Source organism: Tympanuchus pallidicinctus, unplaced genomic scaffold, assembly GCF_026119805.1.
Source record: "Tympanuchus pallidicinctus isolate F22 unplaced genomic scaffold, pur_lepc_1.0 scaffold10, whole genome shotgun sequence".
In the NCBI taxonomy this organism is placed as follows: Eukaryota; Metazoa; Chordata; class Aves; order Galliformes; family Phasianidae; genus Tympanuchus; species Tympanuchus pallidicinctus.
In genome coordinates, this window is record NW_026294619.1 from 6,927,506 (window position 1) to 6,952,507 (window position 25,002).

General features: G+C 37.1%; 1 protein-coding gene across 2 annotated transcripts in view; it reads left to right on the forward strand.

Moving 5' to 3' along the window:
- Window positions 1-22,588, forward strand: part of ZPLD1 (zona pellucida like domain containing 1) — a 105,674-nt gene extending 83,086 nt beyond the window's left edge. For both annotated transcript variants that reach the window (XM_052704754.1, XM_052704762.1), the window contains exons 4-13: window positions 2,300-2,413; window positions 7,621-7,841; window positions 10,234-10,415; window positions 11,061-11,133; window positions 13,688-13,785; window positions 14,063-14,143; window positions 14,963-15,134; window positions 16,507-16,615; window positions 19,748-19,777; window positions 20,913-22,588. In XM_052704754.1, coding sequence (XP_052560714.1) covers window positions 2,308-2,413; window positions 7,621-7,841; window positions 10,234-10,415; window positions 11,061-11,133; window positions 13,688-13,785; window positions 14,063-14,143; window positions 14,963-15,134; window positions 16,507-16,615; window positions 19,748-19,777; window positions 20,913-21,085 — 1,245 coding nt within the window. In that variant the 5' untranslated portion in view covers window positions 2,300-2,307 and the 3' untranslated portion in view covers window positions 21,086-22,588. The remainder of the gene's footprint in view (window positions 1-2,299; window positions 2,414-7,620; window positions 7,842-10,233; window positions 10,416-11,060; window positions 11,134-13,687; window positions 13,786-14,062; window positions 14,144-14,962; window positions 15,135-16,506; window positions 16,616-19,747; window positions 19,778-20,912) is intronic.
- Window positions 22,589-25,002: the final 2,414 nt, after the last annotated feature.

Here is a 25,002-nt window from a genome sequence, read left to right on the forward strand (position 1 = left end):
CCATATGCAGATCAGTCAGTAGTTGGAGAGCAAGAAGAACATTATTGGTTGTGTTAAAATTTGACTCGCTCTGAATGCACTAGAGAACTGATGCTATAAATACTTAATGTCTTAATTCAGTTTTGGTCTTCAGCAATCATCTCTCCTCCCTCTGAAGCACAGCAACAGAAATTAAGTTAAATAATTAACATTTTAGAAATTATCTGAAGGTCTGCTTTTTATCTAAAATAATAGTTACAGCTTTGTCAGTGTGATTTCTCATTAAATTCTTTTCAAACATTTTTTTTTTTTTTTTTTGTAGCAAAAAAATATTGTAGTAGTTAGAAAATTGAAGTCAAACTTAGATCTTTGTAAAATGCCCTTGATTTATCAGAGCTTTATCAGCTCAATTATAGAAAGAGACATTTTATCCAAATCACAGCTGTACAAACAGAGGTAAGGCTACAATATACTGGAGAAACATCAGTTTTCCACAGTAAAAAATGTTCACAAAATAAAGGTTAAATTTCCCTTGTTCCAAAAACAAAAACAAAAACAACAACAACAAAAAAAACCAACAACAAAAAACAAAAACAAAACAAAACAAAACAAAAAACCAAAAAAACAACCAACATCAAAACCCGAAACACCCTAATTCTCACCGAGAGTAACGGATAAGGTAAGGAAATCATGAAATTGTAGAGGTTTCATAGCAACCCAGTTAAGAATTTTGTTTTCTTTGTTCTCACTTTTTCTTTTTTTTTCTTTTTGTCAGCATTAGCTGCAAGTGCTGTCAACCTCCACAGGAGTCTGTTTGAAAAAAAGATTAAAGGATCAAAGAATTGTTTTATTTAGAATTTTGTATCCACTTGAGACTAAAAGAAGGTTGCATTGTTGCTATAGGTGACACTTGGATCAGGAAGATGAGCAGAAGACACGCAGCACAACTGCTTTTGGATAGGATGGCAAAAGTTGAATCTGACTTATTAAGAATAGAATAGCTTCAGTAGGCTGGGACTGACAAAGATAAAGTCCAAATATCCATATGCCTGCCTAGCAGAAACTTGGTGCTGCCAACTCTGTTTTAATCCCAGGTACTTCCAGGCTGAATTGAGTAGGAGTGAATGACTGGACTCCTCTGGTGGCACTGGGACATTCCTTTGGCTTCTTCACGTAGTGCGTGGCTCGTGCTTTATTCTAGTTGGTTTGTTTGCTGCCAGGGAGCATCTGAGAATGCTCTGTGAGGGCCTCTGTTTCTCAACACAAGACTTTAAACCCCACACTCCTACATAGTCATGAATGATTCAAATAAAAAAGTGGGAGTTTGTCCCAAACATTCTCCCCATGTGCTGTTGCTAGCTTCTTCCAAGGCTGCATGGAAGTGTGCTGTTTGTGAATGTTCCTTCTCTTCTCAGAAAAATGTGATGATCAGCATCTCTTGCTGTCATGTTAGAGGTAGCAAACCACCTAAATCTCTCAGAATTGCCCAGTTCCTTTTTTGGGAAAACTAGTATTGCTTCAGATTAGCAGAGATTTTGCTGTTCATAAAATAAATAAAAGAAAAAGTAAAGCAATTCACGGACAAAATCCCTGGTGTTCTGAGATATTCCTAATGAATATGCGAATCAGATATTTATTGATTGTGCTAAGTATTGTAAGTATGACACTTTGGAGAATTCCTCCTAGAAAGAATAATTATTCAGGACATGAAAAATTTATGTGTTCTGACCTTCTAGACTGGTTGCCAGGTATGATTCAAGTAGATGTAATTTCTATGCCAACTCCTTACCTGAGCTCAATTCAATTGCATGCATGCTTCAAAGAACAAATTTTTGGCAATTAGATATGGACTGATTTTATTCCAGGACCTTGAGCCTGAGAATTGCTCAAAAAGACATTTATCTGTACAGTTTCCAAGGACGTGGCTGAAATAAAACATTGTTCTGCTTAATTCATCTTTCTCAATGGATTTTTACACTGAAATATATATAAAAAAAAAAAAAAAAAACACCAAAAAACCCCAAACTGCCAATGTTCAATTGCATAAGCACTCTCCTAATCTATCAATAAATTTTAGGGGACTTTTTCCCCTTTTCTTTCTTTTATACCATCCATGAGCACTTCTTTGCTGCACGTTGTGATTAAAAGCTCAGAAACAGAAATGGGCCCAGCTGCCCGTGGCCTCTTTCTCGTACGGTTGTGAGCTTTATCCACGATTCCTTTGCTGGAGGCCATCACCTCCCGAGTGGTAAAATGTCTGCAATAAGCATCTTCAACGCAACAAGCAGATGTGTGTAATAACCACCTAATGTTTTGCTAGGTTTTGCAATGGAACAGGTATGGTTACTGCTCCTGCTGACGATTAAAGTGCTTTCGGTGACTGCTCAGTTCAACGGCTACAACTGTGATGCTAACCTCCATAGCAGGTTTCCTGGTAAGTGTTTAATAGACTTTTTTTTCTAAATGGCTTCTTTACTGTCTTGGTTCAAAGCAGCGCTTATTTTTAAATACAGAGCTTTAAATCTGCCTGGGACCTCGGGGTAGGGCTTCACATTAAGTGAATATTAACTACCTGAGTGACAATGAAACTCCTGTAATGTTACACTTTACACTCTTCTTAATTGCACGCTGGGTCAAATCCAGCCTAGTATTAATGAATACAACTACCTTCACATCAGTGGGGTTTGACCTGCTTTTGCCAGAGCTCTGTCCTGTTCAAGAAATTCACCAGAAGTCATGTTGTTTGAAATGCTCTTTACAGGTTTAAGAGTCTGAAACTCCTAACTGGGTTTCCTTTCAAGTTTTATCCAAGTGAGGTAATTATGTCCTTTTAATGAAATACAGAAATAGATACGTATTTTTTCAGCAAAAACGAAGTTGATGGCAAAATTCAGTGCCTCACTTCACCGTTAAGCTCTTGCCTGGAGGCAGTTAAAGCTGTGCGATGCATCTACAGATGATCTATATTCATGCCTCGAGAAAATAGGGATTAAGTTTTTCTGGGGACATCAGATGTCCAAAACTGTTAATGCACTGAGAAACATATATATATCAGAATTTACTCAGTTAAAGAATGTTGTTAATCTGTTACATGGTTTATTTTTCCTGCCTTTGTTGGTTCTTGGTCAGAATAATAGTAATGAAGGGCTGATTCTGACTGATTTACATCTTGTGTTCCTGTAGTAGTGATGAAGTCTCAGAATTATGCTGTAATACCTTTTGTTGTTTTTTTTTTTTTCTTTTTTTTCTTTTTCTTTTCTTCTAAATGATAATGGTTCTGACTCTTCTTCAGGAAAGATCAGTTTTATTGAATCATCTGTTTTCACTGTTTCCTATTACTACCATACTGCTAGGTGCATTGCTGATATAAAAGACCACCGATGTTTTTGAATCTTTTTTCCCTTGATTGATGCAAATATGAAAAGTAGAGCAACACAGGACATGCAAAAAAGGATAAAATATGTTTTGTTCATCGCTGGCAAAAATCACCATTAAGCTGAGTTTTTCACAAACTACTTCTGTATTTCTATTCTTAAGAGTTTTACAGGCTTGACTAAAAAGTGTGGGTTAATTGTGCCCACCTATTTCAGATGTACCTTTCATTATTTTCCATGTTTTTTTGTGTGGGTATGTTTTTTTTTTTGTTTGTTTGTTTGTTTGTTTTTTTCCATTTCAGACTTCTTAAGAGGATTGCAGCCACTAGAGGGAAGCACTAACCCCATGCCATGGTTTTATATTTGCTGTGTGATAACCACAAAATGAATCCAACTCTTACTGAGAGTATTTAGGAACTACTTACACAGTTCTGTCTCATAATAATGGCTATATCAGATTCCATGCCTGCTGAATCCCAGAGACTCGGGCGCATTTGCTTAGGTTACAAGCAAATTTTACTACCATACTGCTAGGTGCATTGCATTTGCTTAGGTTACAAGCAAACATTATTATTTTTTTAAGTAAATTCTAATAATGCCACACTGCCCATAGCAGGTGAGAACTGAGTCCTGCTTGTTCCTGTTTGTGATCTCAAGCAGTAGAAACTCAAAGGCTGAAATTTAATCAATGGTTTTAGTGCTGATTTTGAGAGCTAAGAAAGAAAAATAATTTTACTTATGGTAGCCATGTATTTGAGCTAGAGATGAAAAACCAAAATGCTTTTGTCCCAAAATATGACAGGTATTTTGTTCAAGAGAGACTGTTAAGTGATGCACTCAGGCTGGTGGAGCTCAGTAAACCTCCCAGAACTCTGCTTGATTGGTTCAAGTACCCCAGAAGATGGGCCAGAACCTGTGCAGGGAGTGAGGGGCTCACTTTTCCCTGCCTTCATCATTCAGGTATAAGGGAAGAATGAGGGGTCAGAGTGAAGAACATGTCAAACAAGTGTCTTTTGAGGCTGAGATACTGCCCTGCAGAGCTAGGTTGTGGGTAGGATTATTTTCCCCATTCCTTATTTGTTCCTCGTAAGAAGCATTTGTTTTTGTCAGCTGAAATTCCAAATACGAGGTGACAGTGGACTTTCTAGCCAAGGTCTGTGGTGTGCAGATACCTCAGAAGCCATTGATTTTTTTTTTTTTTTTTTTTTTTTTTTAGTTGTTTGCTCTTTTATTTAATGCTGAGAGGAACAGAAGTTTAGGAAGCTTGTCTTCAGCAAAGAGGAGAAATTAAGCCTTCCTAAAGACCCTGTGAGCTCATCCATTTTTCATTTATTTGTGCTTTTATCATTTGCTGCTTAGATGACTTTTGCATAGAGATGGCGCTGCATAAACAGGGTGATAAATAATCAGACAGGACTTTGTTTTTTTCCTGCAGTTTGCAGGTTTGTTTTACAGCGTAAGCATGCAATAATCAGCAGGGCTGTAGACAAAAACGCAGTTGGTCGATCAAAAATTCCGTGTTTTTTGTACTTAAAGGCAGATGTTTTCTTGAGTATGGAACAAGGTCAAATCCTGCTGTCCGTCAGAAAGCTGCCTGAAGAAAAAAGTTTAAAGTTGTGCATTGTAGTGGAGCATAGCTTTTAGAAGGCTTTTGGAGTGTACAGCCATGTTAGTGCAGCTATCTTCAGATGGAAATGTGCAGTTTAGATTCAGTGCTCTTGCTGAAAGAACTTACTGAAACTTTGTAAAACTAGTTCATCTCCAGAATGTACTGCTGCTATTTCGCACACTCTTGCGCATTTTAATTCACCACTGAAGCTGTGACTTAATCAAAGAAAAGGCTTCTGCAGAAAAGCTGGTTTCGGGCTATAAATATCCTTGCATGCTTCTGGTAGAATGACTTCTGCCAGCAGTTTTCTGGCAAGTTCTTGTCTTCCACACATTTTTATGGTCAGCTCCATTGCAAGTCTTGGTGGTACAGATGGACACCAGGCAGAAGTGGGCAGTGGAGCTGTCTACATTTGGCCATGCTGCCATTAGTCCACCCTTGACTCAAGATGGTCTCAGTTACTGTAGTTATCACTGTATCTAATGGATTATGCTGTTTTGCACATGACATTCTTGTAAGTACTCTTGCCTATGGCAATCTGGTGTAGTTTGAGTCAGAGGCCAAATGCTTTGCCTGTACACAACAGCAATAGAGGCCATTGTATTGAAGGTCCCATCAAGTCTCAGCTGGGTGACCTTACTTCCAAGCCATCACAACTATCTTCGTCAGAAAATTGGAAGTTTTTACCACAGGAATGCAACTATTTTTGTCTAAACATACATATATAGGAGTAATATATAACTTTCTAAATTCACGAAAAGATTGCTAGACTTTTAGCATCTAAAGGAGCATTAGATCTGTTTGTATTTAGTTTCAGAATTGCTTCTAAACAAACACTGTGCTTTTTTGTATTGCAGAATGGACAGATTTAATAACAATGTGTCCTTGAAAAGCAGTTAGCAAAAAGGTTCAGTTTAGGAAAGCAGCTTATCTTCCTTTATAGTGCAAAAGTGGCTATTGTACCGTATGGTCCCATTTCCATTAGTGTCAAATGAGAATTTTGCAAGTTATAAAGGTACCGTAACAGGAAAAATAACACCCTGCTTTTAAAGAGGCTTGAAGTGAGTTATAAAATTAAGTGAGCTATTTTATATTATATCCTGCAATTTATTACAATCAGTGAATTACTCTGAATAAATGTAGAAGCATATCCTTCGCTATTTATGTTTTTTGTATTGTCCCCTCCACCTCAGTATACCCATTAACTGAATTACAACAGTCCTCTAGCAGTGAATACCATAACATGCTTCTTGATCTTTGTACATTATGTTAGTGAAAATACGTACGTGTACAAACCAGGAGAATATCACACCACATCACTTCTACTTATGTTTTGCCTCCAGTACCTTTCTGCCCAAATTTACACCCAGTGAGTAGCGTTTATCACCGCATTAGTTCAGGTCAGAGTTTAGCCTGTTATTTTCTGCACTTGATTGTTTTGGCTTTAAAGCCACCATTAAAGCTGTCTAAATTAAACTGTTTGTGCTCCTGTACCATGGGGGAAGAGCTAGTTCATTATAATGGAGATTTCATTTCCTCTCTGTTTTGTCAGCTCAGTGAAACAATTCATTTCAGCAGGCTTAATGGCATAGTATTGACTGAAGTTGTTCTGCAATTTTTAATAGCCCTTAATGCTTAAGCAGGTGTAATAAACGTGTAGTTCTATAAACGAGTAATGACTGTGTTTAACATGATGCAGTACACCTTTTGCAGAGCACTTAAGGAAAAAAAAGAAACCCAAACAAAATGTCCTATATCGTCTAAAGGCAAGAAGAGCTTGTAGAAAAGTTATGTAAGAGCTTTGGGTTTCTCCACCCAAAGAAACCATCCCTTGTCCCTGTAATCTCACCCAATGCTTTGCTATTCAAACACCTAAAAATCCTCAGTATATTCAAATTAAATAAATGTACATTCATATAAGAAGGACTTTCATAGAATCACTAACGTTGGAAAGACTACTAATACCATCTAGTCTAACCATCAGCTCATCAGCATTTTTGCTGCAGTTCAAAAACTGATTAGTTATAACAGTTGCCATGTTCTAGGCAATCTACCTTCTTTTGTATTGTAATAATGTACAGAATGAAAGATTGCAAGACACTCTGTGGTTTTATTCATTGTCTGCTGCACAGCCTGAGACTATGGTCTAATACAAAGTAGACTCCAGACGGCCTCAAATGTACTCCACTCCCATGCCAGCTGCCATCTGGAGTGGACTGAGGGGCAAAGCTTCCCTCCCAAGTTTTCTCACAAGTGCTGGGAATTTACTGTTTCAGAAGAGGGCTGCTCAATCAAACTCCAGATATTTAACCACTTTTCCAATCCTTTGCAGTGCTTCAACTTCTGAATGCGCTACTAAATGACTTGCTGGTGAAGACTGGAATAGTGGTTTTGTTGCATGGTAGACTACACTTACTGCATTAATCTTTTTCTCTTTAGTGTGGCTGTAGATTCAGATATACTCGTTTTTCAGAACAATGCTCTTCTGTTCTTTACATTCCATTATTTTGCTGTGATGGAGGTATAAAGCTTGATTTGATAGGGATTTATAACACCAGACTAATTAGTGCAATAATTATATGCTGTTTAGTTCAAATACAACATTTTTTTCTTTTTTTTTTTTTTTACAATATCTTTTATCTTTTTTTTCCCTTGCAGCTGAACGTGATATCAATGTTTTCTGTGGAGTACAGACGATTACTATGAAGATAAATTTTTGCACAGTTCTATTCTCTGGTTATTCTGAAACAGATCTGGCACTGAATGGGAAGCATGGGGATGCTCACTGCAGGGGGTTCATCAATAACAACACCTTTCCAGCAGTGGTCATTTTCATCATCAATCTGAGTACTTTGGAATCCTGTGGAAACACTTTAGTGGTAAGATGAAATCAAAGTGAAATTGTAGCATGGCTGTTTATGCATGGGGTCAAGTGAATGGCCTGACAGCATTACATCTTTTATGGATAATGTTTGCATTGTCTTTCCCAGTGAGCAATATAATGCATACATCAAAGAAAACCAGAGAAAGCTGAAAATGTACTTGATTTCTAACCAGAAAACGTGATGGGACACATTTGCCCTCTGATTAGATGGTACATTTCACATAGTAGTAATTTTTTTTCACTGAAAAAGATGTTTTCACGAGGCATTCTTAAAAACTTTATGAACATATTTTGTTTTCCTGAAACTTTTCAAATACCTGCTTGTGGAATAAAAGAAAAATATTTTTAAGAGCATAACTTATAGTCTGGGTGCTTCTGAGATCTTGTGTGAAAGGGCTTGTTGATTGATCCTATATATATTGTGATAAGGCAGGGCCTTCAGGCTGAATCTTGCAGCGGAAATAACCTGGCTAGAGGACTCGGCCCCGTGAGGGAGGAAGCTCACAGCAGGCATCTCTACAAGTAGTGCTGTCATGGCATTCACTTCTTTTTAGGATCTCCTCTCTGTGGAACTATCTGGCAACAAACTGAAGTTTTCAATCACACTAGGAATATTACGCCAGCAAACAAAAATTCACCAAACACCCACAAAATGAAGAATGGCAATTAACTATGTGCTCAAATTTTATATGCATATATATATATATATATACATATAAAGTATACATATGTACATATTTATATATTTTATATATATGTATGTGTATATATATATGTGTGTGTATATACATACATATATATATGTATATATTATTATATATACATATATATTATATATATTATTATATATTATATATATATATTATTATATATATTATACATATATATTTTATATATATATATAAAATCAAAGTATGGGCCTGAAGATCAGATTTGTATGTTCAACTCGGGTCTTTTACTTGGTGCGGTGTCAATCTGTGCTATGATGTTTTGTCTGACTGTGACTTCAGAGTCTGCATTTTGTTACTGTTTTGTGCATAAATAATGCATACCCTTATGTAACTAATAATTAAATGTAACATTTAGCTAATTTTTCAAACCAGAATCTGATCCAGGAGCTGACTTCAAACCCTGTTTCCTACCGATATAAATTTCACTTAAAAAAAAAAAAAAAAAAAAAAAAAAGTCTTAGACCTTCTCAACCAAGGAAGAGTGAGCTTGCACAACTTGTGTATGTTGCCCTGTACAGATCTTCACTGTTTGTATCAAACTGCCTATGAATAAATAACAAAAATGTGTAAAAATGTATTATTTTTAAGGCTTATGTTCTACCTGGAATTCATACGATCAAAGTTAGCTGTCAGTTTTCATAACAGCGCTGCTGTTTTCAGTTGCTAATAATTTTGTCAAACTGTGCTGAATTGTTCAAAATGCTCTCTGACCTATTTGCTTCAGGCTGAGTTTTCTTTAAAATTTTCAACAAAACCAAGTTCACCAAGCTCAAGATTCACTTTTCCCAGTCTCTGTACCTTCCATCTCCTGTGTTAGAAGTTGACAGGAAGAAACTTTTTGCTCTTCGTGTGGAGTCAGTCATACTGTCAACTCTGAGAACATGCTCTTTGATTATAACTTTAAGAACATGCTTTCTTATCAATCCAAACAACTGCAGATTGGAGATTCCAACGGGGCTCCCACAAAGCTGCACAAGATAAAAACATAACCAAAAATTCTTCTCAACCTGTCTAGGCATGCTGAGCCACAAAGAGGATGAAGGAGCTACAAGTTTTAGGGTCCCCACGATAGAATAGTAAAATCCCATGCAACTTTTTGGCTTTTTTTCACAGTGAAGGCTTCAAACTTGTTTTCCATATAAACAAAGGGAATACCAACCTTTTATGATTTTTGGGAGGATGGGATGGGGAGAAAGCCAAATAGCAGTGGCAGGTTATGCTACCTGGGTGCTCCAGGTTGTGTTTCTTAAGCAAGGGACAGACTAGGAAATCTGATACTGAGCGTTTTCCTGCCATTGACTGAGCAATTAGTCACATGCCATTGGCATTGTAATAGAAAAGTTCCTTCACCATTGTGCAAAACACTCAAATTCACTGGGAATTCCCAGAGAAAGTGCTTACCAGGATTCATCAGTTTTACTCAAATGTTACTCAAATCTGTGTTTCAAGAACAGTGATATCCCCTATGAACTGTATATGCTTGATCCTGGGGAGGTTAGAGGCAGAACATAAGCAACACGGTGTTGATAAAGCAAACTCATTTTCAACAGATCTTCCTGATGGTATTTCTGGGTAAATGATGCGTGAAGCATCAGGTATAACTCTTGTCCCATGTTCAACTTCCTGGTAATACTTGTTTTCTATCTCCCTCAATAGGTGTCCTCAGCTCGAGGTGTCAATGCTTATGGGAATATCTCAGTGGTACAGATAGGTAATGTTTCGGGCTATATAGATACACCAGACCCACCAACCATTATCAGCTATTTACCTGGGCTTCTGTACAAATTTAGCTGTAGCTATCCTCTGGAGTACCTGGTTAACAATACCCAGCTTGCTTCGTAAGTGTCCTTTTCATTCCTATGTGTTTCATTCCCATATTTGTATAAGTCCATATATATTTGTATCTGTGCATACCTAAATATTTGCATGCCATAGCAGTACTGTCAACATGGTGATACTTAGCTTTTTATAGTAGTAAAGAGAATGAAAAAAAAATACACTGAAAGAAGAGGTGATGCAAAGGTAAAAAGGGAAATTAATTACCATCACTGTATGAGATACCATAGTATTTATGAGAAGCTACTGTGGGCTTTCTTGTAAAGCTTGCCTTAAAGTTATTGTATTCTGATGACAAAATGACAGCAGTAAACATGGAAATTCTTTTTGAAATTGTTTGGAAGAAAATATTTCCATTAGTAGATCCTGTACATCATGAAAAGCAGGTTCCTTCTTGTCACTTTACCTCTCTGCTAATTATTTTTCTGATTCATGTTTTTGACAGTATCCATTATTTTCCATATAGTTAAGGTTCTGTCAGTGTTTCTACTATAAGCTTGTATTTCTGTGGTTTATAACCCAAACAGATAAATTAACTTCTTGTGATACAGCTCATTGAGTTTTTTAACAATAAAAAACACTGAAGTGTGTAAAGACAAAAATAAAATGCATTTTTGATCTTCACGATTCTTCTGGTTCTGTTGTAGGTCATCGGCTGCTATTTCTGTAAGGGAGAACAATGGTACATTTATCAGCACTTTGAATTTGTTGCTTTACAATGTGAGTATAAAACACAGTAACATGACCTAGATGAAATCCATCTCTGCATTCTGTAGGTACAAACTGGATTTGTAGAGCAAATTGTAAAGTCCTCTTTGTTAGGTGTTATTCTCCTCCCATTCCTCTGATGAAGGACCAGGCCTTCAGTTTGGCCAGCTTTAATCTAGGTTCTCTGGACCTTTTTGTTTGCATGTACCTCTTGCCTTGTGTTTGGGTAACTGGTCTTTGAGGAGACACAGCCTATATTTATGCAATTCATCAATTTACAGCTCTGGCTTTAAGGTTCTAATGCCACGAATGCAAATAATCAGTTGTAGTAGTTATAGCCATACTTCAGAGTGCATAGTCGTGTTTTCATTCATTATATTTGTGGGCATATTTCTATATATCTATGTGTATATGTGCATAGGTATATTGCACTCATACAGAGGATAGTCTGTAGTATTCTATAAAAATATTATAGACCTGTTCCCTTAGCAATAAACGGCAGCTCTTTTGCTGGAGTATTTTTATGTTCAAGGCTCATAAGAGTGTTTTGATCATCTTTAATTGTCATGAGGGATGTGGGATTTGTTACAAAACTGAAGCCCACTGTACTTGTTACCTCATTTTGTGAACTTACATGATTTTAAGGGTCAATAATTCTAATAGGTTTTAGCTAACCTCTCTGTCATATACCCTTTTAGGTAATTTAACTTGGATGTGCATTATTGTGTAAGTTTTTCCTGTGTAAATATGGATGGTGACAGTAAAATGTGAAAAACGTGTGGACCTCTACTTAATAACAACATTAATCCCTGGAATGATTTTTTCCCGTTGATTAAAATTTTTATTCATACATTTTAAATACCTGATTTAAATATCAATTTCTCAATCTATCAGGCAACATTTTTGTAAATTATGATTCTGATTTTTTGCATTATTATTCATGTCATCATGACATTGAGTTATAATTCATGCAACTGATTTAAAAGTCAATGCTTTAAACTTTGAACATAATGAGCTATAAATATTGTAACAGGACATTTTCCAAAGGCATTCTTTAAAAAAATCATGTTTGTTTGGCAGAGCTCTGAATATCAGTTCTTAATCTGTTAAAATGAAGATTATACTTCTCTGATTTTTAAATAATCCTGACCAAAAAGATGAGGAAGAGGGACTGTAAGAAAAGGAACTGGCCACCACTTGTTTGTTGCTGTCTTTCAGGACCTAATTCTGAATTATAAATGCTATTAATGCTTGTACTGAAAGTTCATTTATTTCTCAGTTAACTCTCAGAAAAATGGGTTTTATCTTCTCTACCCCAGGAGGTTTACAAGTTGATTGTGAATCATAGAATCATAGAATGGCTTGGGTTGGAAGGGACATCAAAGATCATCAAGCTCCAGCCCCCTGCCACAGGCAGGGCCACCAACCTCCATATCTAATACTAGACCAGATTGCCCAGTGAATCTCCAAAACTTACAGAATGAGGGACTTACTGTAGAATGTTTTTCATTATTTTGGAAAATTTGGTGGCATTTGATATTAGAAATTTGTATAATTGACTTTATATGTGGCAAGGTAACTGTTTAACATCCTAAAGGATCATGTGTGCATGCATGGCTCCCAAGGCCTCCAGTAATGAAGAGGGTGGATATTGAGCAAGCTGTGATTTTTGGCACTATTTCCTTAGAAAAATCACTTGATTTATATACTTAATTCTTCTTGTTACTGTTGGCTGCTGCTCTTGCCTGCCACACTGGTTCTATTGTAGCACTTCCAAAATTCTACTTGAGTGCTTTGACCTCTCACAAGAGGTATTAACATGCTGAGTTTCTGTTCTTTATGGATTAGCAACCTTATTTGACATAGGTGACATTAACAGTAAGTGCATTTTGATATGCTAAATTAACATCTGTCATTCTAAATTTGTTTCATGGCATCTGTGGGTCATTGCTAAAGAGAAGTTAATGTGAACAAGAAACTAGCAAAGCAGCTATGTCTATATATAGTCATTGTTATGTATGGCCAATTTTTAGCTGTTTTGTTTCTTCAAATGGAATTCTTGAAACATTACAATTTAAAAGAAGACTTTTGCTACTTGAAACCTGAGAACCTTCCCTGAGAAAGGTTGTTCTCTGACAATATAATTATACTCTTCCTTTAGAAAACCACAGCAGCCACTTGACTGCATGAGAGCATTGGAAGACATACTGAGGTGTTCATTTGCAGTAACCTTGTTCATAAATAGTACCTTTTCTTCAGTCACTGACCCAGCCACTTCATATAATGATAAATAAATAGATATTCCCCAAAAGCTGCATGGAATAAGACATATGAACTGTTGGTCTTTACTGACAAACTGCCTAGACAAACTGCAAATGCCTACAGTGCAGTGCTGGCACTGTTTTGTACTTCCTCCCAGAAATGGGACACAAAGAGACAGAAAGTCTATTACTGTCTTATGTGCTCTAACACAAGTTGGAAAAATTAGATGAGAGTTTATTTTGTGAATGCCGATGATTTGTCACAGTGGGATTTCTGGTATATTGAGTCAATGTTTATTTTTCAGGACTCGACCTACAGCCAGCAGCTCCTCATTCCAAGTACAGGTTTACCTTTGAAAACCAAAATATATGCAGCTGTGAGAGCGACCAACCTTGATGGCAGGTACCATAGAGGATGTTATTTCTTGTTCTGATGTCTATTCAGCTCCTGGGTTTTTAAGTTATTCCGATTTAGAAGCAACTGTCTGTCTTTGTAACCTTTTGTGCATTAAAGTGATGGAAAGTGTTTGACAATCATTGCCTTCAACTGAAGGATATAAAATCCTCGATATTGAATGCGTATCTTGCTGTTGTCCTCATAATGAAAGTTTTCCCTCACTGTCTATTCCTGCTCTTATACTGCCATTTCCATCATCATCTATCACTTTGCCTCTGTACAGGTGGAATGTTTTGATGGACTACTGTTACACTACACCATCTGGTAATCCGAGTGATGATCTTCGATATGATCTTTTTTTCAGGTAAATCCTGTGCAACTCAGTAATTGTAGGTCCTTCTTTTAAAAAACACAGTTATAAATTTCTCAGATAGTGATTTCTAGGCTGCTTGAAGACTCTAAGAAATATTAGTAGAGAGGCTAAGGGCTGGACTTATAGATAACATGTCAAGACTCAGCTTTTTCTGAACGTAAGCATAGGATCAATTTCAGAGTAATAAGAATTATGGTGGAGAACTGTACATCTAAAATGTGTCTACTAGAGACAACAGAAACGTGCAAACTGGCCTTTGTTTTACCAAAGATACTCTTGCAGTGAATGACTATATTATGAAATATTGTAGATTGATATTTAGGAAAAGAGTAAAGGAAATGATTAAAGTTAAATAGATGTTCCTGCTACTCTCAATAATATTTACTTGAATTGGAATTTTGAAAAATGTGAATAGTATCTTGGCAGTATCTCAGATTAAATCTCACCAATGAAGGCTGCTAGAATATTGTCTTCATGTGAATTACCTGTCTATATCAGTTAGCATAACTGGTAACTTATTGCTTTGCCTTTAGGTTTTTTTTATATCACTGGAATTAAATGGTACCTTAGTTTGCAACTGCGATGTTGCAAAACAAAACGAAGCACAGTGTTTCTGTAGCAGTGAGTGCAGGACTTCGCAGCCTGTTGTGTGACTGTGGCTGCACACGTTGGACATCATGGCAGTATGTTCTTTACAGTTGACCCAAAGCACTAACTTGACTGCCTAACTGTCTTATTCTCATCTAATAGCTTTAAAAAGCCAGCCATCTATCTAATCATCCTAGCTTTAATCTTCTCTACAAAAACTAGCTGTGACAAGGACCCTCAGACAACTATCATTGAAAATGGCAAGAGCCAAATGGGGCGATTTTCATTTGAGGTATTCCGCTTTGTGAAGCACAAGAACCAGAAGATGTCTACGGTCTTCCTCCACTGCGTGACAAAGCTGTGCAGAGCAGATGACTGTCCCTTTCTTGTGCCAGTAAGTTTCAATTGATGGAAATGGATGCAAATTCTCTGAATGTAAGATAGTCACACTGGAGTTAGTCTGCATCCAAGAGTAACAGATGCTTGGAATGCACAGAATATAGGTGACTTGTATAGTCAAAATAAGATGAGCTTCATGCATCTGAAGGAATGTAAAACAACTTATGGTGAATATGGTAATGAATGTGCTCATCCATAACAGATGTGCGGATTGCACAGGTTGTTGGACATGCAATCAGTCATCTTTTTTCTTTTGATCGTTAGCTGCTTATTAAAAGTAATGACTGGGACATCTTGAGATCTAGTAGTCTTAATATAGCATAGAAACAAAGTATCCGTAATCATTGCAGATTAATATAAATATTTTTGTTATAATTAATGTAAAACTTATTGTAATGGTAAGCAAACTTTCTCTGATGAGGGATATTTGAAAGTATTCCTTATAGTGGGGAAAAAATAATGCCTCCCCTCTTATTTATTATAATCTCCCTTATAGTTACAAAAGTGCTGTGGTGTTGACGTTCAAACATTCAATTCAATTCAATTCAATTCAAAGATTATTTCCTTTTGGGGGCATTGCAAACAACAAATATATTTTGGAAACTGAAACACATTTTGTATATTGAACACAAAATATTCTGCGCTGATATCTTCAAAATGCAGTATCATTTCCTGCTGAATGACTTTCCATTCAAAATTTTAAAATGCCCTCAATTCCGACATTTTGTGCATTATTGTATTACTTAAATAATTTAAATGCAATTCTTTGTTTCTGTGGAGGTGCATGTTCTATGGGTTTTGAAATTCTTTCACATGCAGTTGAAATCCAAGAAATAATCTTGTTTGAAGCATTCTTGAGTAACCAAGATTAAGATAGATAAGAGAGATGCTAATTAAAAGTGGATTCCAGATGGTAGAATGCTGGGAATGGTTTTAATGTGTCATTGCTATTTAGGAGTCCATGGAAAAATATGAAGTTTAACTTAAGAACTCTGCTAGAACAGGAACTGTAGCATGTTGTCTATCTGTAGTCAGGCAAAACACATTTATTGTGAAAACTGACTGTAAACAAAGCATTGGGAAATTAACTACTGAAAATTTAATAAACTGTAAGATGAATCTTGTACACAACAGCAGTGTAGTTCTGTAAATGAAGTAAGGCAAACTACAACGGGAAGCTAGGCATTTACAAAATACTCTTCTACAGAATATTGCAGTTGTTTTTATTGCAAAGTAATTTAATGCATACTATAAGAAATAAAAGTTGTAGTATTGCTTGTAAAAGAACTTCCATTAAAACAGGAAGCACAGAAGGGCAATAATTCCATTCCAGTCTGAAACAGTGATTGTTTTCATTAACCACTCAGATTTGCAGTCACAGAGAAAGAAGAGATGCTGGTAGCAGAACAACTTGGAGGCCTCAGAGCACCTCTGGCAATGCTGTGATCACTGCTGGCCCCATCATTACAAGGAGTGGTAGGAACGAGCAAACTTTTTCTATGCATGGCAGAAATTTCAAACACCTGGGGATATGTTTTAACAGTTTAACAGAAATTTGTAATGACTTAGAAAAAGGATGGATGGATTCTCCATGAGTTTGGGTGATTTTTCCTCAACTACTGGAATCTAGTAGAAAGGATGAGCTAGTATTTCTGCTTAGTACTCGCACTTTATCTTTACCCCATGAAAATAAAAACCCAAAGTCAGTGACTTTTTTTATTTTTTTGGAAGTTAATGGAATTTAAGGTACTGTGTTCAGCATCACAAGTTAATTTGGACAGCTAATAAATACTCACTGTCATTTTCTATTCGCCATTTCTTCCACCTTCACCTGTGGGTTACTATTTATGTTAATACATGCTATTAGCCTTCAGCTTTCAGATCCTGAGTGGAACTCTAAGGAGGTCCATTTTTATTGTCAAAATGTGGAGGTTTTTTTGGTTGATGTTTGTTGGTTTTGTTTTAAACCAACCTGCAGTCTCTGAAAAGTACTTCTGTGACTGCTGTAGACTACACAATAAAAATGAAGCATTTTAAAACTGTTGAAGAAATTTGTTTTGCAGATTTCAGCAGCCTTAGATTTAGGAATCTGAATACAGGACTGAGTCTTGTATAGGAAAGATAATTGAAACACTTGAGCATAAAATCCTTCTTTACATGCAAAGTAGTTATGCCCACACATACAAGGAGGGCGACTGACCCTCCATAATTTGGAGCCATCTACAAAGAGACTATTTTTTAAAATCAGATATCCTCAGTTATAAGCAACATTTCATCGAGGAAAAACAGTATTTTCTTCTGTATTATAAATGGTCCCAATTGAGTACCCTTACTGTCATCTGATAAGTCAATAAAAAGTGAAAAAAAAACTAACTTCAGAGTTGCATGAATGAATGCGTATTGAAAATAAGTGACAGATTTGCTTAAACACATGCTAGTGAAACACTGCCTTAGGCAAGGAATGAGAACTATATAAAGCTTGGCATGTGAACAGTCCCTTTTAAGGAGTAAAGTTTGATTCAAATGCTGTGGATGCATTTTTTAATAATAATAATAATAATAATAAAAGATATTAATGTATTAGCTTTAAATAAAGCATTACTTCAAGCAAATCAAGATCCTACCACGGGTATTTGATGATCCCAAAGCTATGATAAACTAATATATATAATGTGTTGACCGTTCTTGATTATTATTGTTATTTTTTTTTTTTTAATGAGAACACTAATAAGACTGAGAGAGCTGGGGCTGTTCAGCCTGGAGAAGAAAAGGCTCCAGAGAGACCTGATAGCAGCCTTTCAGTATCTACAGGGGGGGTGTAAAGACAGACTTTAGCAGGGTCTGCTGTGACAGGACAAGGGGAAATGGTTTCAAACTAAAAGAGGGGAGACTTAGACTAGTATAAGGAAATTCTACAACAAGGGAGACGAGGCACTGACACAGGTTGCCCAGAGATGTGGTGGGTGCCCCGTTCTTATAGACATTGAAGGTCAGGCTGGATGGGGCTCTGAGCAACCTGATCTAGCTGTAGGTGTCCCTGCTCGTTGCAGGGGAAGACGACTAGGTGACATTTAAGGGTCTCTTCCAATTCAAAAATGATTCTATGATAAGGGAAGTAGTATTTTTTTAGGTGTCTTTTAGTTGAGATATGTGACTAAGGTGTTATTAGATTAGACAGATTTCTTCATACAGCATACTTTTGGGCCATTCTGCTCCCACTGACAGAGGCATGTTTTGGTGGGATGTACTTTGAAAAGCAGTGATTTAGTTCTGGAATGTGCCACCAATTTCCCGAGTGCTATTGGTCAAGTTAATCTGGCTTAAACTTCACTCTTCCTTCTGGAGCAAAAAGAGGTAATTGCTGTTTTCTACCACTGTCTTTTCCTGTTGTGCAAATAAGTGATAAGTGCACTGGTGATGTGAGGTTCGTGAATAGTGTGTTCAAAGAAAAAAAGGGGGGCGGGCATGGGAAAACTTCAAGCTGAACAGAATTGACTGCTTTGTGGATGAGGAATCCTATGGGTGGCAGTGCTGTCTTTGACACAATGCTATACAAAGGTGCTTAATACTATTTTCAAGAACAGATCTGCTCTAGTTTTAGTAGAGAGCCCATAAAACCTGCTGCACCTGGCTAAGCATAATACATATGCTTGTCATGTGGCTGCAGATGTGCAACCCCCTGGTTTCCACATTTGAGTTGGTGCTGCATCTATGCCTGGGCTGGTCCTGTGCACTTCAGTGTCTCACCAGAAGCACCTCACATAGTTAGCCAAGCCTTCCCATTACTCTAATCATCAGTTGTTCTGGTAACAGCACTACTTATGTAATTACCTTAGTAGGAACTGAATAGTGCTGCAGCAGATGAATAATGGTCCTTCTCCTGTGTATTTCTGAACTCTTATTTCTAAAATTACCTTCTTTTCAGAGAAACTTCATTCATGATTGTTAAACTAAAATAAGTCACTGCAAGAGAAATACACAACAGAAAATGTTTTGGTCTCTGTATTCAGAGTCAAAGTAAGCACCTATCTGTGAAGGTGAGATTGTAAGCTTTTGATGGTTGTCTCACTTAGCCATAGAAGACAGCTGCTCAAAATAGACGTATACATAAGCTGTGATTACAAGTTGCATGAAAAAGCAAAAACAGTGACAAAAAGTGTAGTTTTGAGATGGGCAATGGTAAGTGTGAAAAAAAAAAAAAAAGTAGATGGAATATAAATGTTTCCCCGAGTACAGTATGTAGGAGCCAAGAGCATAGGGTACATTGAGAAATGGTGTTTTTGTCATCGCTTAAGGTCGTTGCTTTAGTTTTCCTTGGAAAAACTTTTTCTTGTTTGCATGCTTTCTTTTTTCCCCCTCAGAATACTAAGCAACTTTGAGTTGTTGCATTTGCCTAAAAAAAATTATATGAAGATTCTTCATTAATGTTGTCATACTGATTTTACCAGAGATACTAAAAACAGCTAGTCAATGTTGCAAATATAGTTGATGTGTTTTGAAAATAAAGCCATCTGCTAGCCTTTGTATGCAAAGAGAGGAGGGGGGCAGGTACCAGGTGTCTGTAAAATATAATGCATCTCGTTTGTTTGTTTGTTCGTTTTAATGCAGATGAGACACCAACCAACAACTCTCAGCTTGGTAAGTTAATCAAAATTCCAAGAAACATAAAAGAGATGTTTTATGATTGAAACAGAACTGAGGAGAATGAACCCTTTTGTTTCAGTTTGAGGCACTGAGCTTGAATGTTTTGTTTGTTTTTTCTTCTTTTTGGCTTTTGTCTTTTAAATAAGTAAATACTGGCACCCTGCCATAACGAAAATATTTGGTGAATTTGGATTGCTCAGTTTCATTTGTATATCCAACCTCACCAACAAAGCAGCTTCTAATTCCTGTGGTGGAGTTGAAGTGAAAATCTGTTGCTATGACATATGAGGGTGAAGAAGCATTGCAACTGCCAGAAGCAAAATCAGACTTAAGCAGTAAAATCTGCTTATGCCATATGGGAGCTGTGCAGCAAAACGGTTGTTAAGGTGCAGTTCGGTTCAGAGCTCAAACTCAGGAGAGTCCTGCCTTAGTTCTTGTTCTGGCATTTAACCACATGAAGAGCCCATGAAGAACTTTGGCTAGAACTAGTGGTCAGTAGTAGAGTGAGGAAGGAAATAGGCTGCAGGGAGATCTGGGCTTTAATTTTTTTCCAGTGCTTCTCCTATGGACACTTGGAGGACATTTTTCAGCTTGTATGTTATTTTGCTGGTAATGGGGAGTTGCTAATGATTAGTAAAGAAAGGATGGTCTGTTAAGCCATCCTGCTTCTTACTTGCTTGTAAGAGGACCCAGTGGCAGAAGCAACTGATGCTGTCCTCAGAACTGTACTAGCTATCTGTTGCCTTATGTTCTTGGATTGGACCCCATAAAAACAGCTGCCTTTCCCTCCTGGCATGGAAACAGTTATCCTTACACCTCTGCCTCGACAGCTCTTGGGCAGTGGCAATCTTCTCCTAAATATAAAAGGTCAAGGTTGGTCACCCAGTGTGAGGGATTGTGTGTTGGAAGTATCCTTATTGTCTTTATTCCCCAGTATAATTGGTACTGAAAGAACTACCAGTTTTCTAAGTATACTTAGATAAATTTTATCCAAGTAGACAGGTACTCATTCTGAAGTATAATTTTAGTCTTTTGCTGTAATTATTCTCTATTTGATATAAAGACAGCAGCATTTGGCACTGCTGAGAATTTCTAACCGGAGATTACCTGTGCATTTTTGTTCTTGCAGCTCAACATGGACCTCCTTTCCAGCTGAATTCAGTCACCAGTGCACTGATTTCAGGCGTGGTCATCCTCGGAATCACAAGTGTTTTCTTTTTTGTGTGTTCCCTAACTCTTCTGCACAGAAATTGGCCCAACAACTCAGTCTTGAGTGGCATCCGAAACCCAGTGTTTAACTGAAAGTGATTTACTTGCACTTTTTGTTTGAGGTTGCCTTTCTTGTCCATGAAATATGCTTCCACTAAAAAAAGAAAAAAAGAAAAAAAAAAAAAGGCAACATTCCATCTGTATCCAGCTTCTATTCCAGCTATTCTTTTTTTGTAGACATGCTAGACATTGTTGTGTGTAGGTTAAGTAGCAGTGATATTGGTGACAATCCTAGGAAACAGAGAATCTCAATTGTGTTTGTGATCAGACTATATGTGACATAACGCCCGTGGGTGTGCTGACAATAGAGCTCGTGTCTTCAGCTTCCCAAACAGGTCTTAAAGCTGAAGATGCTTAAAGGTGAGAACCTATCAAAATGTGCTATGCATTCAGAAACATTCCTACAATCATAAATGTCTGTTAAGACGGGAATCACATTTTTTCATGTTTCATTACAAATTTGAAAAAACAATTGTGGCTCAGGAGGAAATTGTTATCATCTGTCTTGGCTAAAAAGAAACATACTCTTAGAGTAATTAATGATTTCTGCTTATTATTCATTTGAAAATGTTTTCTTAAGATACATCTTCCATTGGATTGTGGTGATAGCACGTAAAGTAACGCAAAACAGAATTTGGCTGGGTATCTTTGAGTCAACTGGTTTAGAGCAAATTGCTGTAGGTGCCAGGAAAAATGCTGTGAGTTTTGAGGTTGAAATCTTTTTTCCCCAACAAAATCTTTGAGTGAGAATATGAGTGAGTTTTAAATCTAACTAATATTCTGCAGAAAATTAATTATGCATAGATTCACCACATCTACAACTTTCAGTCAAATTCTAACCCTGGGAAATGCTCTAAGGGGAGAAAGTATTCCTTTACCCCCTGCCTCCCTGAAAAGACAAGCAAATAAAGAATAGTAGGTCAATGCTTATTTCTGTAGCAAATTCTCCCCATGGATTAGACTTCTTCACTGCATAGATGAGGGGAAGAGGGCACCTAGAAGAATAACAGGCCACAGGCAGTACCATGCTGTTGACTCTAGTGAATCTGATAAACAACAAATTAAAATGAAGTTGAGAGTGACCAGATGCCGTCAAACAGGAGCACTGGGCAGTGGTATAGCTGTGTAGACTAGATAAAATTCTGGTGTACAAGAGAGGCCATAGTAGACATGACATATAATAAACTGGACTGGATAGACAGTTGGGATTTTGGTCACAGATTCATCAGTTAATTTGGAATTTAAGTTTTTAAAGTACTGTACATACTGGCCTAGAGAAACACCTCTTTAATATTTGTCCTCATCCTATTTCAACAAAGTCTGCGTTTTCGTTGATGTAACACAACTGGATAACAATCAGGGCTTCTTAGCTCTCAAGTCTGAAGATGTACAGACTCTCAGTTTTCTGTGATCCTACAAATGCTGTATAAAAGCCTGGTGTTCACAAAGTCCACTGTGCTGTAATGTGGTGTCCCTAACAACCAATACTGTGCCTGTTTTCCTCCAGTCTTAATACCTCAGAAACATTTTTGCACTTCAGGGGTTAGGTCTGATGACATGTAAAACATGATCATTTAATAAAATTATTTGAAAAAATTCAGAATGAATATTTTGTCTGAAGCATTTTTTTTCTTCCTTTTAAAGTATGGAGTTTGTGTATTTATGCAGTGACCTCATCCTGCAAAGATGAAAAGCAAAAGTTTCTTTAAAGTCAGTCTGTAAGAGCTTTCAACATAGACGATGAATTAATATAGCTCTAATGGCCCTTAGAAGGTAGTGATAAAACTCAAGAGATTTCTATCCCAGTCTGGATAGAAAATCTGTTGTAATTAACTCAGAAACAACCACAGAAATTCCATAAATAAAATTCATACTATGTAACATACTACAGCAGCTTTAGTTGGATGTTTTTAGCAATGGAGATAGCCATTACCACGCTCAGGAAGCTGTTCCAACAGCTGATTACTGTCCCTGGTACTTTTAAAGACTATTTCTAATCTGCTCAATTGAACTGATGGTGAGTATTTTCTAACCGAGATCTCACAAAATTCCCTTAAGACCACAGGAAAATAATAGTAAATGTTGTCACAAAAACTGGAGAAAGAAAAACCTCTGAAATAGTAGACCTGCCCTATTTCAGTTTCTATTACTGGTAAGAAATTTGTTGCTTTTATAAAAGACTTGTTCACTGAACTTTTCAAGGTTTGGTTAGCCTATTGCAAAAATTGTGTTGTTAATAATGTAACATGCAAACTGTTTTTCTTCTATAAAGTAAAAATTCTGGAGCAGTTTGTTTTTGTGAAGAACAAGATTATATGTTGTGTTGTCTGTGCAACTTTTTCTCATGTGAAAATTACTAGGTACTAAAAGCTGATCCCTCGCCAGTTAAGTTTGTCAAGTGAGTTCCTGAAGTCATCTGAACGTGGCATGGATGGAAAGTATCTCCATTGTTCATAGAGGTAAAATTCACTGCGGTTCACTCAGAGCATAACTCATAACCTCACCCCTTTAATGAGTTTCAAGAAACAGGGTAAGCAGGTGCAGGGTGGATGTGCGCAAAAAAGGTTGCGCTTTATGGAGAGGCAGAACATGGGGTGAGAGAGGAGTGGAGACGGCTTGGAAGTGTGAGTTACAGCCAGTGGGAAGAGACTCCTGGTGCTTGAGATACTGGGTTTGATGTGAAGCAGTGAATTAAAAAGACACTGTGCACTGTATGAGAAGGAACTCTTCACACACATGCATAATCCTCTCATGTCCATAATGTCAGCCTCATATAGGCTTTTAAGTGAAACTATATTACTTAATATCTCTTCTTATAAAACCCCTTCCATTAGCAGTGTCCATCAGCAAATGGCTTTACACAGAGGTCAGATTTCTGCAGGCGAGTGCAATGTACTGAAAAGTACTTTGATTGGTGACCCAGACTGTAGAGGAAACAAAAGAGACACCAGACAAGCTTGGTTTAAATCCAGTAGAACTTAATAAAGCTATACAGAGGTGGAAATGCTTGCAGGCTTCCTGCCTTTGGAAGAAATAAATGGCGTATCCAGCTGGAGCTAAGCACATCAGTGCTGGGCATAAATTCATTTAATATTTGGCAAACAGGCCTTGGGAAGTAAGCCGGAAGTTATTCAGGTTTCCTGCTTCATTTAGCAGACAGTATTTCTTACTCTTGGTATCTCTTAGGATCTACAAATAAGCCAAAAACAGCAGCCTTGCCCTGTTAAACTGCTTATCTCTCCATCTGGAGGAGAAACAGGGAGGAGTATCACGATAAACTGAGAAATGTTCCAAGTATGGCAAATTGATCCTGCCTCAGGTTGCACTCAGTTCTTATTTTAGTACCATTTAGACAATTCGAGGGCCGTTCAGGAAGAAAGATAAACATCTTTTTCTGATAAGTTGGAAGTGGAAAGGTTGCAGAGGAGAGCTACTATTGACTCGCCTGGCCATTTGATATGCAGGGCTGTAATGTGGCTCTTTGCCATAGTGTCAATTTTGAAATGTTTTTATAACAGCTCTGTTACTCACTCTTATTAAATCTTTCCCATTCTTTCGGAGAATGTTTGTGAATGTTTGTACAATTAGCAAATACATCTTTGAGATGGTGGAACTGAAAGTATCAGGGAGGAATGTTGTTCATTCATCAGATTTTTCATGTGTCACCGCTGGCAAACTGAGTGGGGTTGCTGGCTAGTAGTATGCTCATAATCTCTGCATTTAGACTTCATGGTATAGTGTGAAAATTACTTTCCTGCAGAAAGGACCTACAGCAGTCCTTGTAACCAAGATATATGCTTAGTAGGAGCTTAAATGTTCTGAGAGATTGCTTCCAATGTACTGCTAAAAGGGAAAATCTTCAGTTCTCTGGGTAGACAGGGTGGTCATTCTACAAATACAGTATCTAGCCTGTATCAACCACTGTGCACAACCTGAACTAGCTTACTAAA